Below are 14,895 nucleotides of genomic sequence, written 5' to 3'. Positions count from 1 at the left end.
GGAAAAGATGAGGCCTTCTTCCTGCCCATTAGATGTAGTTCCCTCATCACTGCTCTTGAAAGTTTGGGATGTTGTTGGCCCACACATCACCAAACTTTTTATCATTTCACTTTCTACTGGGTCAGTTCCAAGCTACTTCAAACAAGCAGCCTTAAGCCCTATTTTGAAAAAGCCCAATTTGGACCCATCTGAACCTGGCAACTATAGGCAAATTTCAAAACACTCTTTTTTGGCAAAAATTTTGGAGAAGTCGGTGGCAGGGCAGCTGACTACTTTTCTGGACCTTAATAATGTTTTAGATAAGTTCCAATCAGGCTTTCGTAAGATGCATTCCACTGAAACAGCACTGTTAAAGGTATCTAATGATGTACTGATGGCGGCAGACTCAGGTCAATATACTGTACTGGTTTCATTGAATTTGTCTTCAGCTTTTGACACGGTTGACCATAAAATTCTGTTACATCGACTACACAATGACTTAGGATTTTCTGGTACGGTTCTGAAGTGGTTTTCTTCCTATTTAAATAACAGAACATTCTCTGTATGTGTAAACAAGAGTAGATCTGAAGTCGCATCATTGCTTCACGGTGTTCCCCAGGGCTCGGTCCTTGGCCCTATTTTGCTTCTTTTATATAATTGCCCTCTTGGGGAGATTATCAAGAGCTTTACTAATGTGTCCTACCATTTATATGTGGATGACATTCAACTGTACTGCTCTTTCAAGGACATAGAGTTTAACAAGTTAGCTGATCTACTTGATTGCAGTGAGCGTATTAAGGCCAGTAACTGTCTTCAGTTGAACTCAAGCAAGACTGGAACACTGCTCATTGCTCCTGAACAGAAAGTGCTTTTAATCAAACAACACCTCAGTTCCCTGAGCTCATCAGTCCAGACCAGTCTCAGAAACCTTGGTGTTCTTTTTGACCAGTTCATGTCTTTGAGCTGCCACTCAAAACATTTAGTAAAGAACTGCTTTTATCATTTGCGAAACATTTCCAAATTGAGAGCTTTTACTTCAAAATCGGACTTGGAGATGATTATCCATGCTTTTATTTCTTCTCGTTTAGATTATTGTAATTCTATCTTTACTTGTTGTAACAAATCAAATGTCAGTCGTCTCCAGCCTACTGAAGGTCCCTACGACCAGATTTAAAACTAGAGGGGACCTGTCCTTTCAAGCTGTAGCACCCAAACTTTGGAACGCCATGCCTTTGTTTCTTCGTGTGGCCGACTCGGTTGATTCTTTTAAAAAGCAGCTGAAGACACTTTTATTTAGACAAGCTTTTATGTAAGTTGACCTTGTGCTCCTGTCCTGTTTTGCCTTTTTATGTATGTTGTGAAGCACTTTGTGATTTTATCAGTGAAAAGTGCTATATAAATAAAGTTTTACTTACTTACTTACAGAAATAGAAAAGTAATAGGTAATAGCCATGCCATAATTCCAACCCCCCTTTTCACTCTACCTTTATTATTTTTATTTTAAAAAAATGCATTTTGACAAGTTTGCAAAAGTCATTTGATATGCAACTGCCAAAAGCACTGTAATAAAATCAAGAGCCATTTTTCCCCTACAAAATGTACTTTACTATGAAAAATAATGAAATAATTCAAACTGTTGCGAAAAAAAATAAACCTCAGGAAAAATATACTAATTTTCAGTTAGAATCTCATTGAATCAGTAAGTACGACATTTCTGTAGGTCTCGCAACTGCAACTAAATCTCAACATTCACTCAACATTTGTGGAAATATTGAGCAAATTTTCTTATCGCAATTTGTGACAAAGGCCTTCTAATTATACTTTTTGCAATTTACCTCAATTTAATGTTTTCTAATTTGTTTACAATGCCAGATTCTCCTTCTTGTCTCAATGACAGCTTAGGAAATTTCCCACCAGAGGTGTCTGGTCTGCTTTCTCAAAGAGTCAGCTTTGTTTTGGTCAGTGGTCAGAGCCTTTCTATGTTTGAATGTGAACTAAATCAAACCAAAAATATGGAATATCTGTCCAATAAAACCAGCGCAGTTACTAAAATTAAAACTCTTTTTACTTTAATAGGTCATCAAACCTTCATAAAATCTAGTTTATTGAGGTTTTTACTTCTGCAGACTATATAAAGAAGGGTTTGACTTCACTTCATTTTTGAGAAAACATTATAAACATTGCATTTAAAGACAATAATGTGCATTTTTTTCTGTTAATCTCTGGAAATATTCATCGAATTGCTGTTGAAAATGCACAGGTCTTGAAAAATATTGGCGGCCTCATAACATATAACCATAAAAACTTGGTCTAAAGTACATGGGTGCAGGTCACAGGCCCAATCACAATACTCGCACTGCGCCCTATGGTCTTCTGTGAAGTGCACTTAGAGGAAGTGTGCAGTAAGGCTTTGAATGCGTGGTACACAGTTGTGCAAATAATTGCCGAGTTGGGACAGGGAGCATAGGGAGCCTAAGTCACTTCCGCATCATGGGTCCCCAGAAGAACAAAAAGATGATTGCAAGTCAACGGGGCTAAAAACATTATTTTCTAATCCACTTTGCCTTACTCCTTGGATCACACATATGTTGTACTGCAATTTAAATTAAATCTATTAATGGGAGTTTCGACCATGCCAGTCAAGTACTTTGAACCTGATCAGCTTGTAAAAGTTTGCAATTAGCATGACTACACACCAGAAATCGGCACGTCGCATATGTGACGTCACCACATAATCTCCTCTCCCCAAAGTAGCCGCTACTTACCACATGGCCAGATTTATGGTGTTTATTCCCTCCTATGGAACGCTTGCTGAACTTACAGCCATTTTGCCTCAGTTTTCTCCGTGTCTGGTTCAGTTATGTCACTTTCGTGAAGCGCAATTGTAGTTCTGGACTTGTTTTCACACAAAACCTAAAATGGTGTTTCTCCCTGTTTGAAAATAAGCACGCTCTTATCAAAATGTGTCTTTAAAATTCACGGACATCATATGTGAAATCCATGGCACAAAAGAAGCAGATTAGAAAGCAGAGTTTTTAGCCCCGTTGACTTGCATTCATTTTTTCGTTCTTCTGGGGACCCATGATGCGGAAGTGACTTAGGCTCCCTATGGCATCATAAACCACAACACATGCTGGGTTGCTGGTCGCTCTGGCACTTTTTAAAAAACCTTTATTAACAATTTTCAAACTGACAACCAAACAATTATTTGAAATACATTTACATTAATTGCTGCATTCAGAGCATCAGTTAATCATTCTAAAATGAACTACTTTCATTTGAAAATCTATATTTTCAGAAAAAGACACTCAGGTCTTTTCTCCCGCAGCAATGGATTGTGGCTAATACCCTTCACCCAATTCTGCATCAGTGTAGACTTGGGTGAAGTGCGGATCAAGGGTGCAAAAGGGGCATGATCAACTTATGCACTTTAGAATCAGGACATCCTACGCATTCACACCCCTGGCCAGGATTACACAATTGAAGGACGCATGGGTAGAAGTGTGAGTATTGGGATTGAGCCTAAGTTTCTGGGCAATGCCATACTAGATGGTGTGTTTCCTTCTACGGGAGCCTGTGAGGACAAAACACATTTACTGATTTGGAACAAGCGGTTACAACACTTTCTCCATTCATAAATGTTGTTTTACACATTTACCTCGTCACTCGTTGCTAGTGATGAAATGGAGTCTGATTTATTGTTTTTATTTTTTGGGGATTTTTGACCCTAATGGCCATCCGTTGGTAAGGTACACAAAAACAACACTTGCAATGATGCACTGCCCCCTATTGCCAGGCAAAATACACATTGTCACTTAAAGTATTTCAGACTTTAGTGTGTAACTACAACAATAGAACAGCAGCTAGGTTACAGTCACTTTAGATACACCAGCTTTTTAATTAGTTCCAAAATATAACAATTTTGCAAAAACATGTTAATTCCTCAATCATTGGTCTCAGTAACAGCTGTAGAGAGGTGGTTATTGTATGTATTTGGGTGATTTCAAAGCTTAATATATTACTCTACACGTTGACCAATGTGATGTGAATTTCCAAATAAAATGGAAATCCAGTCTGATTGGTCTTCAATGTTTAACCAGAAGATTTAGAATTATCTGTTTATTCAGGGATTGTAGAACATTTCGTATTGATTCAAGAAGAGAGTCAGGTTTATAAAAAGTAAGAATTTATTTTCCAAACAATTAAAAACATGAAAAGTTAACTAATATTTACTGTGATGGATGTAATGTGATGTATGGTGACTATATGAGAATGTGAGGTTATCAGAACTTTCGTATCTAGAAGAACTGAGTTCTGGGTGTCAAAAGAATTGGTTTGCATGACTATGAAGTTGGTTCTTATCAAAAAGGCATCAGACACAATCTGTCATGTCTAAGCACCCCAAGTGGAGACTCTCTTTTGGATCCGAGATATCGGGGGGTCGCGTCACCCCAAGGTACCGAAGTCTGTAGGAAAAACTGCAGTACGACCAGGTCAGTCCAGAGTCGTCTTCAGGTCACGACAGGTTGGAACTAGTTAGCGCTTCGAGTGGATTCTTAAGGAATCTTGCTGTGTCAGCTTTGTTCTGCAGGAACCGTTTGCTGTGTCAGCAGTAGGCAGCTTTAGCAGGGTTTTGACGGCTGGTCAAAAATGCTCTGGGTTAAAGAGGTTTCGCTCCGGACGGCTGTTCCGTAACTTTCTCTAGAGCTATGTAACGTGAGGAAATATGGGTTTTCTATCACAAAGGTGGTGTTGGACTCAGCTGTGTCAAAGCTGGGTCGCTGAGAACTTTCACCCACAGATTAAGACCTGAACGCCAGCGAGTCTGGGAGGAAACCATAACATCAACCACCTGCAGTCTACCAGAAGATGTGTTTACATGAGTTGTACCCAGACCAAGTCAAAACATAAAGTTTAAACTTCTTTTTCTTGATTTTAATGTTAAAATAACCATTATCATTTTGCTCATTATAAATGTATTTAATCAAATGAATGGTTCTTATGCTTTGGGGTAATTATAATGGATTAATGAATCCACACTTAAGTAGATAATGTTGAATGTTTGGTACTGACCTTCACACTCAAGCACACAAACATCCACACACACCTTCCCACAGTAAAATCCAGACACATTTGATGACGCACATGTTTTTGCTTTGAGGAGAGGTTTTTGGTAAGTTTCAGTCTTTTGTAGACAGTTCGTGTTGGACAACGAAAGAGTGTGGACCTGAAAACCGAAAGGGGGGCAGAGCCGGCTGGCTCGTTTCTCCCCCCCTTTCACGCTGTTTCTGCCAAGCCAGGCAGAATAGCTGAACCGCAACTTCTAACGCAGACTCATTACCGAGTCTTTTGATTTCTGAGTGAATTAACTTAAGAAAGCGCGTCGACAAAACGCTTTACCATCAACGTGTACCGAGGGGCAACTCTGGACCGGGTCGCAGCGCATCTTTGTCTTCTTTGCCAGCCAAGGTGACCTGGATGAAACATCCTAAGGTGACGTCCCGGGTCCAACAGAGGGTCCGATTTTCGGTGAGGCAAAACACGACAGATAGCGTTTTGATGCATCTTTTCCACTAAACCTAAGTTTATTCAAACCATCACTTCACTCAGACACCTGTTTCTTCCTGAAGCAACATCAGATGCACACATGCATTCATCTCATCTCATGTTCCATTCTCACTACACTTGGCACCCACACGCATCCATAATCACATCATATCACTCTCAATCTTCATTCACCTACAGAAGGTCTATTTGAGCATTAACAGCATATCAACTGTTAAAAAGATTGTCCCACAAAGTTATCAATGTTGATTGTATTTCCTGTTTGTCAATTTCAAAATCATTAGTTTAATTTGAAGAATTAAAACTTTTAAACGTCAAACTGGTTTCCTCATTGAACTGAAACACAGACACTCAGATATTATCGGCAGTTTATGGATGAAAACAACCTTTGAGTCTTCTGAACAATATAAAATTTGGTTATTGATTTATTAAAATTAATATTCCGAATTAATACGTAGCATGGTTTCTCTTTCATAAAAGAGCATAAATCCATAACGCTACATTTAATGGCGAGCGTATCCAGTCTTCTATATCTGCGATATGTCTGATTTCTTACATCTAAAAGCTACAAACAACGCTTTTCTCTGTGTTTCACTTTGATGTCTTATTTTGAACTTAACCGGAAATTGTTCCGCTCACTAAATTCTCCGACCTCAGAACCGAGACTAAATTCTCGGACACCTTTCGTCTCAGTGTGTTGACACTGTGGGCGAGCTATTGTGGAAAATATCTCCATTGCATGAGCGACTTATAGAAGCCGAATCTAAACGGAATGCCCGTAGGCACCTACTGTTGCTTGATTGCACGGTAAACGTCGTAAGCCGGGTTATGGCCGTCACGCGTTACTGCATTCAGATTGCGTGCGCTTTTTAAACGGAATGCTCGGTGACACCTGCCGGAGCTTGACTGCTCGGTAAACGTCGTAAAGCGAGGCACAGCCGTTACGCGTTACTGCATTCAGATTGCGTACGTTTTTTTTAAAGTCCGTATTAAAAGTGGAGCGAGATGCCTACTTGTTAATCGGGGAAATTTCAGTCTGGCCGCTACAGACAAAGAACGCTAGGCCTGGCCGGGGAGCTGAGCTAGCGCCACTGTTAGACAAATAGGGCACGCGTCCCGTTAAATTGTCATCATTTCTGGCACAGTCAGTCTGTGTCCTCACAAAACCCGCATTGGCGGTGATTCTTGTAAATCGCTACGGTGTGTAGAATCTACATTTTGCTACGTTTGTCCGTCTGATACCAACACGGCAGCGTAGGGTTTGTTATTTTTTTTATTATTTTTATTTTGGACCGGTGAACGGGTCGGCTTTCACAGCCTCCGTTGCTCGGTTCCATGCCTTTTTCTTCCATCTTGTGAAGTAGTGTGTATTCATTTCTCTATCAACAATTCCTTGTTTTACCCTGTGTCATAAAGTTAAGTAGGCTACGGACAGTCCTTGTTGTGTGAGACATATTAAGGAATCTGCCCGGAGTTTTACGTCGGCTCAGAAGGTAGAAACGCGAGTTGCTCTGAACTTAATGGGAGATGGACGAGACACGACAAAATCTTTCTTGCACTGTTACACCTGATGTAAGGTTCTCTGACGTTCTGCTTCCAGAACATGCCAAGACGCAGGAAATTCACCGGCCGAGCATCGCTGGTCCCTCCGCCCGCCCGAACGGGCCCGTTTTAGGCGGGTGCCGCCGGTCGGGAACAGTGGGGACTAGTGGCTGCGGTTCGGTGCCAGCTGCACTGGGTCGGAGGTGGTTCTGGTCTGCACTTCATGTCGTGAATTCGAGCAGCATGCTGTTTACAGTCATAACGCTTTTTCTTTACCTTTGTTTCTTCCAGGGGGTCAAAAACCCACCATCAACATCAAGGTTTGAAATAAACAACACTTTCTCTGCTGCTTTTAAGCTGAATAAATCTCTTGAGCCTATGGTTAACCTCTCTGACAAACAGGTTGTGCTTAACCCTTTGGTTCCTAATGCTTCTCCTCTGTCATCCATGTTAGAGGCTGAACATCTCTCCAGCATGGGTGTGAAATCTTCAGGCTGTGACCCACCGCTTCAGGCAGAGGTCTGTTTTACTCGTCAGTCCGCTTCATGCACAAACCAGCTTCTTTATCGGGGCGTGATGGAAACGTCAGCCGCCGTGAAACGCTTGTGGTCTCCGGACGGAGCTACCAGGCCATTTGGGGGGTTTGTGCCCGGACATCTTGACCTTTATGTGAATGACCTTGTCACTTTTCAGTTTGTGACCTCTGCTAATACGGTGGCCAATTCTTTTCTCCTTTCACAGGGGTGTGACTTAGTCTCGGGCCTCTGTGCTCTCTTTCCTGTGATTTCTCTTACAGGTGACCACGACGACGCAGAAAACCCTGCGGTTTCCAGCAGTCCTGTGGTCAGTGGCGATATTAAAGGTGGCTCGGTGGTTGCTGCGCACACCTCTCTCACGGGCTCGGGAAGGCAACCCGGCCCGGGAGGTGTAGGTGCGTGCAGTGATGCTATGCTCGGGGCCCCTCCTGACAAAGGGGGGGTGCTGAGTGGCTCTGAGTTTTCCGTTGCGGACTTCAACCGGTTCGGGGGAACGCCTCCTCCGAGCGGGCGGGTCATTGCAGAAATCGACACTGACCTTCCACCAATTCAGCTGACAACATTGACCTCCGACCCGGAGTTAGGTGCTGCACCTTCTACGGGGCGGAGTTCTAGTCAGTCTGTAAATACTCTGGTTAAACCGGGTTTTTCTGATTCAGTGTGGGAACCTCCATCATTCTTGGGAATAAAGTATTCTTGGTTTCAGTTTTCAGGACAGACCATGTTCCTAAAGCTAGCATCATGTCTGTATCTGATTCTAAACATGGCTAGGTTTGCTTTGACACCCGTGACACAACCATCCTTGGATCACTCCTTTTCAGAACCTCCAAGTCCAACACCTCCGGGTCTTTGGACATCTGAACACCTACTCTTTCAGCACGATTCAGGTGACAATGTGCATCTTCTTGGTAATAGCGCTTTTAAGAGCTTAAGAACTGTTCTTTGTTATGCTTCTCCTGTCTCACAGACACGGCATACGTTTGAGAAACAAAAGGGGGGTGGGGAGCCTCCTCCCGCTTTGCGAGCATCATTTTCGCATTTCCAGTTCACTACCATTTCTGATCACAACAAAGTCGCCTCCGTTAAGCTGCAACCCAACTTTGAGCAGGTAAAATCAGGTTCTGATTTAACAGCTAAACCATCAGCTTCGCTCCAGTTCCAAACGGGACCCTCAGGTAAATTCAAACAAGTTTCCCTGTGGGTTCGTAACACAAGATACAAACAGTTTGATAACCAAATCGCTTATGAGCTTGCTCCCACAGATACGTCCAAACTCGTGTCTCTGTGGGTCCGCAATACCAGATTCAAAACTCTATTCTGACCGACTATTCTGACCGGATTCTTTTCCACTGACTGGTGGACCGTTACAAATTCTCTCGTTTGTGGGATGAATTTTTAACAAATGTGATATCCTTTGAGTTTTTTTTCAGGTTACCTGCCTCCAGCCAGGGTCCTGTTACTAACTCACATTTTTAGGGATTACTATCCTACTGCTTTACATTTTTAGAGCTGATTTACATCTCTATCTTTTTGTTAGTGCTTTGTGTAGCATGGTTATATTTGATTACAAAGTTAATTTTATTTTGTTGCTATTTCCCTTAAAGGGCCACAAGCCAACTTGCCCTTCATTTTCATGATTTTTTTTTTATATATACATGCCTTTAATTAGTGTAGCCTGCTGAGTTTCACATATCAGTTAGGATTTACTTTCTTTTATTTGTGTTTTCTCTGCATCACGTTTTTACATGACACGTAGATCAGGGTGCAGAACATTTCTTCTTTAGATAATTCACAAAAGGCATCCACATTTTCCCAGAGGCACCCATAGATAGGTTTTGATTGATTTCTTTGTTTTGCATCAAATGCTATCTATCGTGTGGGCTGTCTCACTTTGTCTCCTTCTCCGAGCTCGTATGGACTACATCCCATCAGAGGGGCCGTCTTCACCATCCTTCAACTGGTTTTCTGTCGCATGGGGCTTCGGTCGTGGTTCGAGATGGGTCGAGGTCGTCACTGGACTTCGCCTGGACTACGCCTGAGGAATACATCATCTGCCCAGCTCCGTGTGGCACACGAGCTGCTTATCCTTTGCATACCTTTGCATTATTGCTGATGAAATTAACTGCTATTGGCATAGCTCAGCTTTCAAGATTTCCTAAGTGGATTACTTTACAATGATTGCAACAGTTTTGGCCTTAATCATCTGATCAGGATAGACTCCCTTCTACACGAGACCTGTGGAGACGCTTCATCGTTCCTGCCTTCATCTGGGATGTCTACCTTCACGAGTACATCACGTTATTGTGTTTGTAACGGCAGGTGGCCTGTGCTTGACCACCATGTCGTCACAAAAAGGGGGGGTATGTAACGTGAGGAAATATGGGTTTTCTATCACAAAGGTGGTGTTGGACTCAGCTGTGTCAAAGCTGGGTCGCTGAGAACTTTCACCCACAGATTAAGACCTGAACGCCAGCGAGTCTGGGAGGAAACCATAACATCAACCACCTGCAGTCTACCAGAAGATGTGTTTACATGAGTTGTACCCAGACCAAGTCAAAACATAAAGTTTAAACTTCTTTTTCTTGATTTTAATGTTAAAATAACCATTATCATTTTGCTCATTATAAATGTATTTAATCAAATGAATGGTTCTTATGCTTTGGGGTAATTATAATGGATTAATGAATCCACACTTAAGTAGATAATGTTGAATGTTTGGTACTGACCTTCACACTCAAGCACACAAACATCCACACACACCTTCCCACAGTAAAATCCAGACACATTTGATGACGCACATGTTTTTGCTTTGAGAAGAGAGGTTTTTGGTAAGTTTCAGTCTTTTGTAGACAGTTCGTGTTGGACAACGAAAGAGTGTGGACCTGAAAACCGAAAGGGGGGCAGAGCCGGCTGGCTCGTTTCTCCCCCCCTTTCACGCTGTTTCTGCCAAGCCAGGCAGAATAGCTGAACCGCAACTTCTAACGCAGACTCATTACCGAGTCTTTTGATTTCTGAGTGAATTAACTTAAGAAAGCGCGTCGACAAAACGCTTTACCATCAACGTGTACCGAGGGGCAACTCTGGACCGGGTCGCAGCGCATCTTTGTCTTCTTTGCCAGCCAAGGTGACCTGGATGAAACATCCTAAGGTGACGTCCCGGGTCCAACAGAGGGTCCGATTTTCGGTGAGGCAAAACACGACAGATAGCGTTTTGATGCATCTTTTCCACTAAACCTAAGTTTATTCAAACCATCACTTCACTCAGACACCTGTTTCTTCCTGAAGCAACATCAGATGCACACATGCATTCATCTCATCTCATGTTCCATTCTCACTACACTTGGCACCCACATGCATCCATAATCACATCATATCACTCTCAATCTTCATTCACCTACAGAAGGTCTATTTGAGCATTAACAGCATATCAACTGTTAAAAAGATTGTCCCACAAAGTTATCAATGTTGATTGTATTTCCTGTTTGTCAATTTCAAAATCATTAGTTTAATTTGAAGAATTAAAACTTTTAAACGTCAAACTGGTTTCCTCATTGAACTGAAACACAGACACTCAGATATTATCGGCAGTTTATGGATGAAAACAACCTTTGAGTCTTCTGAACAATATAAAATTTGGTTATTGATTTATTAAAATTAATATTCCGAATTAATACGTAGCATGGTTTCTCTTTCATAAAAGAGCATAAATCCATAACGCTACAGCTAGAACTGACTCACCGTTTCATGAGCTCTGTTTTAATATTCTAATATTATGAATTCTTGTCCAATCGGAACATGCCATGTTAAGGGATATTACCAAGAACCTCAGAACATCACGCCTTCTTTCAGATACCGGATGCTCTGATTAGAGGTAAAGAAATATCTATGTGTCATGAGTTTAACTTAACTTTAATTTGTCTCTCTAATGGACCTTGTGTCTGATAGGTGATGATTGCCTTGTCATATCAAACATTACTGATTACCATTTATATAAATCATTCTATGTAATAATTCATTTAATTTCAAACTTTCAGTGGTTCAAGCACAGATTAATCAAAACAATATTGGTAATTTCATATAATGTTTGTTCTTTCCATTTACCGAATGATTAACTCATATAAGCTGAAAACAGCCACTCTTATAACAGTCCAGTCCAGCCTAGATAACCAGGCAGGCTTGGCACAGAAGGGCCTTGAGAAGGGAACAGTTTGTTGGCAATACGTAATCATCTGTTCCGAGCTGCAGAGAGGCCCGGACTCCAGCTGATGGAATGGCAGGATCTGGCAGATTAAAGGCCACAAATGTGGACTCCTGTCTCCATATAACCAAATACTGAAGGGGTCAAACTGTACATGAAAACTGACCATTCCTGGACATTACACAGCATGAATGTATTTGTCAATGCATCTCTTCTAACTTCATATAAATGCACCCACGTCCTTTGGCTTCACATCTAGCATTAGGCTAAATTATCACAAAAAAATCAGTCATAATAATTAGGGTCTGCCTTCTGCAGGGATCCAAGCTTGCTATCAGGGTGGCACTAGCCCACCCTGGAATGCTCCGAACCACCCCAATAACAATCTTTCCCTGCATTAGCTCTATAGAGTCACAAGAGCCGTCCTACAACCCACATGAGAAAATTTAGAATTGATGAACACCAATAAAAAGAAGACAAAAAGCCTGCCAACAGATTTAAATAACATCAAACCCCATGTTTATTGGATGGCTGTGGCTCAAGAGGAAAAGCAAGACATTGATTCCCAAGTGGCCCCCAATTTCCAAATCAATGCAAGTGAAAGAGTGAAAACTTGTGTAAAAACACTGAATGGTCTGGAGGATCAGAACACTTCTACAAAAATACAGTCCATTTACCTTTTGATGTTGCTTTTAAGCCGAGTTTATCGGGCTGGGGTAGAGTAAGTAAAGTCTGTGGAACTCTGTGTAATCAGACAAAATGACTAAACTCTATAATTAAGTACTGTTGAAAACACAGTGGAATAAGTGTGTAGTTTCAGAGTAAAACAAGGCCATCAGCGGAGACAACAATAGAACCAGAGGCTATAACTCCCTTTCTTAAAAACAGTCACTCTCCAGCTCTAATCCTCAGATGGAGCATCATCCAACCATGAGACCTGAAACATTTCTGCTCTCAACACTGAATATGACATTAGTGGCTAATAGCAGTCACAGCCTCTGAGCTATGGCACAGGAGGCAGCGAGCTGCAGCACGGCAGCATCCTGCAGCAGAAGCCTTAAAAACCCCTCTTGGTGCTGAGCTGGTAACTAAAACAGCCAGGAGGGCATTTCTTCCGCCTTAACAGTCACAGCAGGGGTGCAAATTCCCTCAATAATCTGCTGCCATTAAAAATAAATGTGCTCTCACGCTGGAAGGCAGAGTGTGAGCACAATAAGATAAAAAAAAACAACAGTTTAATGTGTAACATAACTAAAGCTTGTGCAGTGTGTGTTCCAGCACCTGTAAGATGCGATCCCCCTCTCGAATGCGTCCATCTCTGGCAGCGATACTGTTCGGACTGACCTGTTGAAGACACAAAGTGGGATATCTGAAATGCTCACATTAAACTCAGTTGCCGTGTTTATCGCAGCAGTCGTTGCGGTGCTGGTTGTAGGAGGCTGGCAAAGCCTTTAACTCCAGCCACTCCACGCAGCTGCTCTTCCTATGACTAACTCTAGTCAACAAGGGAGCAGGACGCTCTTTCATCAAGTCAATCAGCAGGTGTTTGAGACCATTTATCTCAATTTCTCCCATCAGACTAGAACTGTAAAGACACTGAGACACTCCATCTTTATGTTGGTTCTCTCTCACACAGAAGGACACTAATTAAACTGGCTGAGACGTTCCTGGAGGTGAAAGACTGAGAAGAACGGAGGAAATTAGAGGTAAACGCCCTGCAGTTTAGAGGTTGTTGACGGAAACTAAAAGTTAATGAAACATAAGATGTTGTTATTATAGCCTGCCAGAGGAAGAGGAGAGGAGACGATAATAGATATGTGTTTTTAAAGTTCGCGTTTTTATTTCATTTTATTTCATTTCATTTAGTCATTTATAAAGCCCCTTCTGTGACCAATGCAGACACCCAAGGTGCTGAACACAACACAATAAAAACATAAAACCATCAGAATAAAATATAACAATCACAAAACCTACATTAAAAAAATTAAGAGGGGAGAGTAAAAACAAAAAATCAAATCCTGAAAAAGATTAAGAGGCCGGGGCTACGAAACCAGGTAAAAATAGCTAATCCTGGAATGCCTTGACAAAAAAATGGGTCTTAAGGCAAATCTTAAAAAAAAAAAACCCATGAGGGTGACTGACGCACCACCAAAGGCAACTGGTTCCAAAGTGCAGGTGCCAACACAGAGAACGCAAGTGGATCACTGCTGTAGTTAAACACCTACTCCCTGTGACCCTAGTAAGCATAAAGCGGTTCAGATGGATGCTACTGTGAAATAATATAAACCACAGCAACACAATTGTGATAACATCAGATTTCACAATAAAATTAGTCTGATTTTATGAATTAAACTCATGCTGCCAGAGTGTGTTGTGAGCATGGTTTGCTCTACGGTCCCAGTTTAGACTCTTTTTTCCCCACAACTCTTCAACAAGAGCAATTAGCGGTGAGATATTCTTGCATTGATAACTCCATTAGAATGCCCAACATCTCCTCTAAAACTGTAACCAGTGATACTGAGCCACCTTCTTTAAATGCACTACATCCTCCTTCCTTTTGTCTATGAAGACAGTAAAGACAGGAGGACTGTGGCCGAGACCTACAGATGACTGTGATTTATATTCTGCTCAGCTCTGGAAGCAAACACCATTTCATGGTCTGAGACAACTTCAAAAGGATTTGGGAAGAAGTTGAGCTGCACGGAGAACACGATCTTCACTGCTTTTGAAAAGTTCACGAATGAATCAACAAAAAGTAAGTCTTGTTTTTATCAGAGCGTGCTTGTTGGCTGCGGCTCTGAGGCAGTCTAAATAACACCACACATTCACTCTCCTTTTGTTTTGTTATGATGGGTTTTATTTGGGCTTCCTCTGCCCTGGTGGTCGTCTGGATTTACCAGCCGAGTGTGTAATCAGGCAGTCAGATCCTCTGTTCAGTAATGTGATCTACTTTAGTTTGGAAGCACTTCATCTGATGCAGACACCTGCTCCGCTCACATGAATACTGAAGTAAATCAGAAATTAAATGATGAATAATAAACGTCACTCCTGATTTAGACGGAGAGACACGCGATT

General features: G+C 41.7%; 1 protein-coding gene across 1 annotated transcript in view; it reads right to left on the bottom strand.

The window, feature by feature from the left end:
* The window catches only part of LOC107388491 (PDZ domain-containing RING finger protein 4), a 112,539-nt gene that overhangs the window by 13,130 nt on the left and 84,514 nt on the right, over nt 1-14,895 (bottom strand). Inside the window, exon 5 of the mRNA XM_015964062.3 lies at nt 13,102-13,164. Within this exon, the coding sequence (XP_015819548.1) occupies nt 13,102-13,164 (63 nt within the window). The remainder of the gene's footprint in view (nt 1-13,101; nt 13,165-14,895) is intronic.

This window comes from Nothobranchius furzeri, chromosome 4 (genome assembly GCF_043380555.1).
Source record: "Nothobranchius furzeri strain GRZ-AD chromosome 4, NfurGRZ-RIMD1, whole genome shotgun sequence".
Taxonomy (NCBI): domain Eukaryota; kingdom Metazoa; phylum Chordata; class Actinopteri; order Cyprinodontiformes; family Nothobranchiidae; genus Nothobranchius; species Nothobranchius furzeri.
Note: the sequence above shows the minus strand (reverse complement) of the source record. Positions and strands in the feature narration are given on the sequence as shown.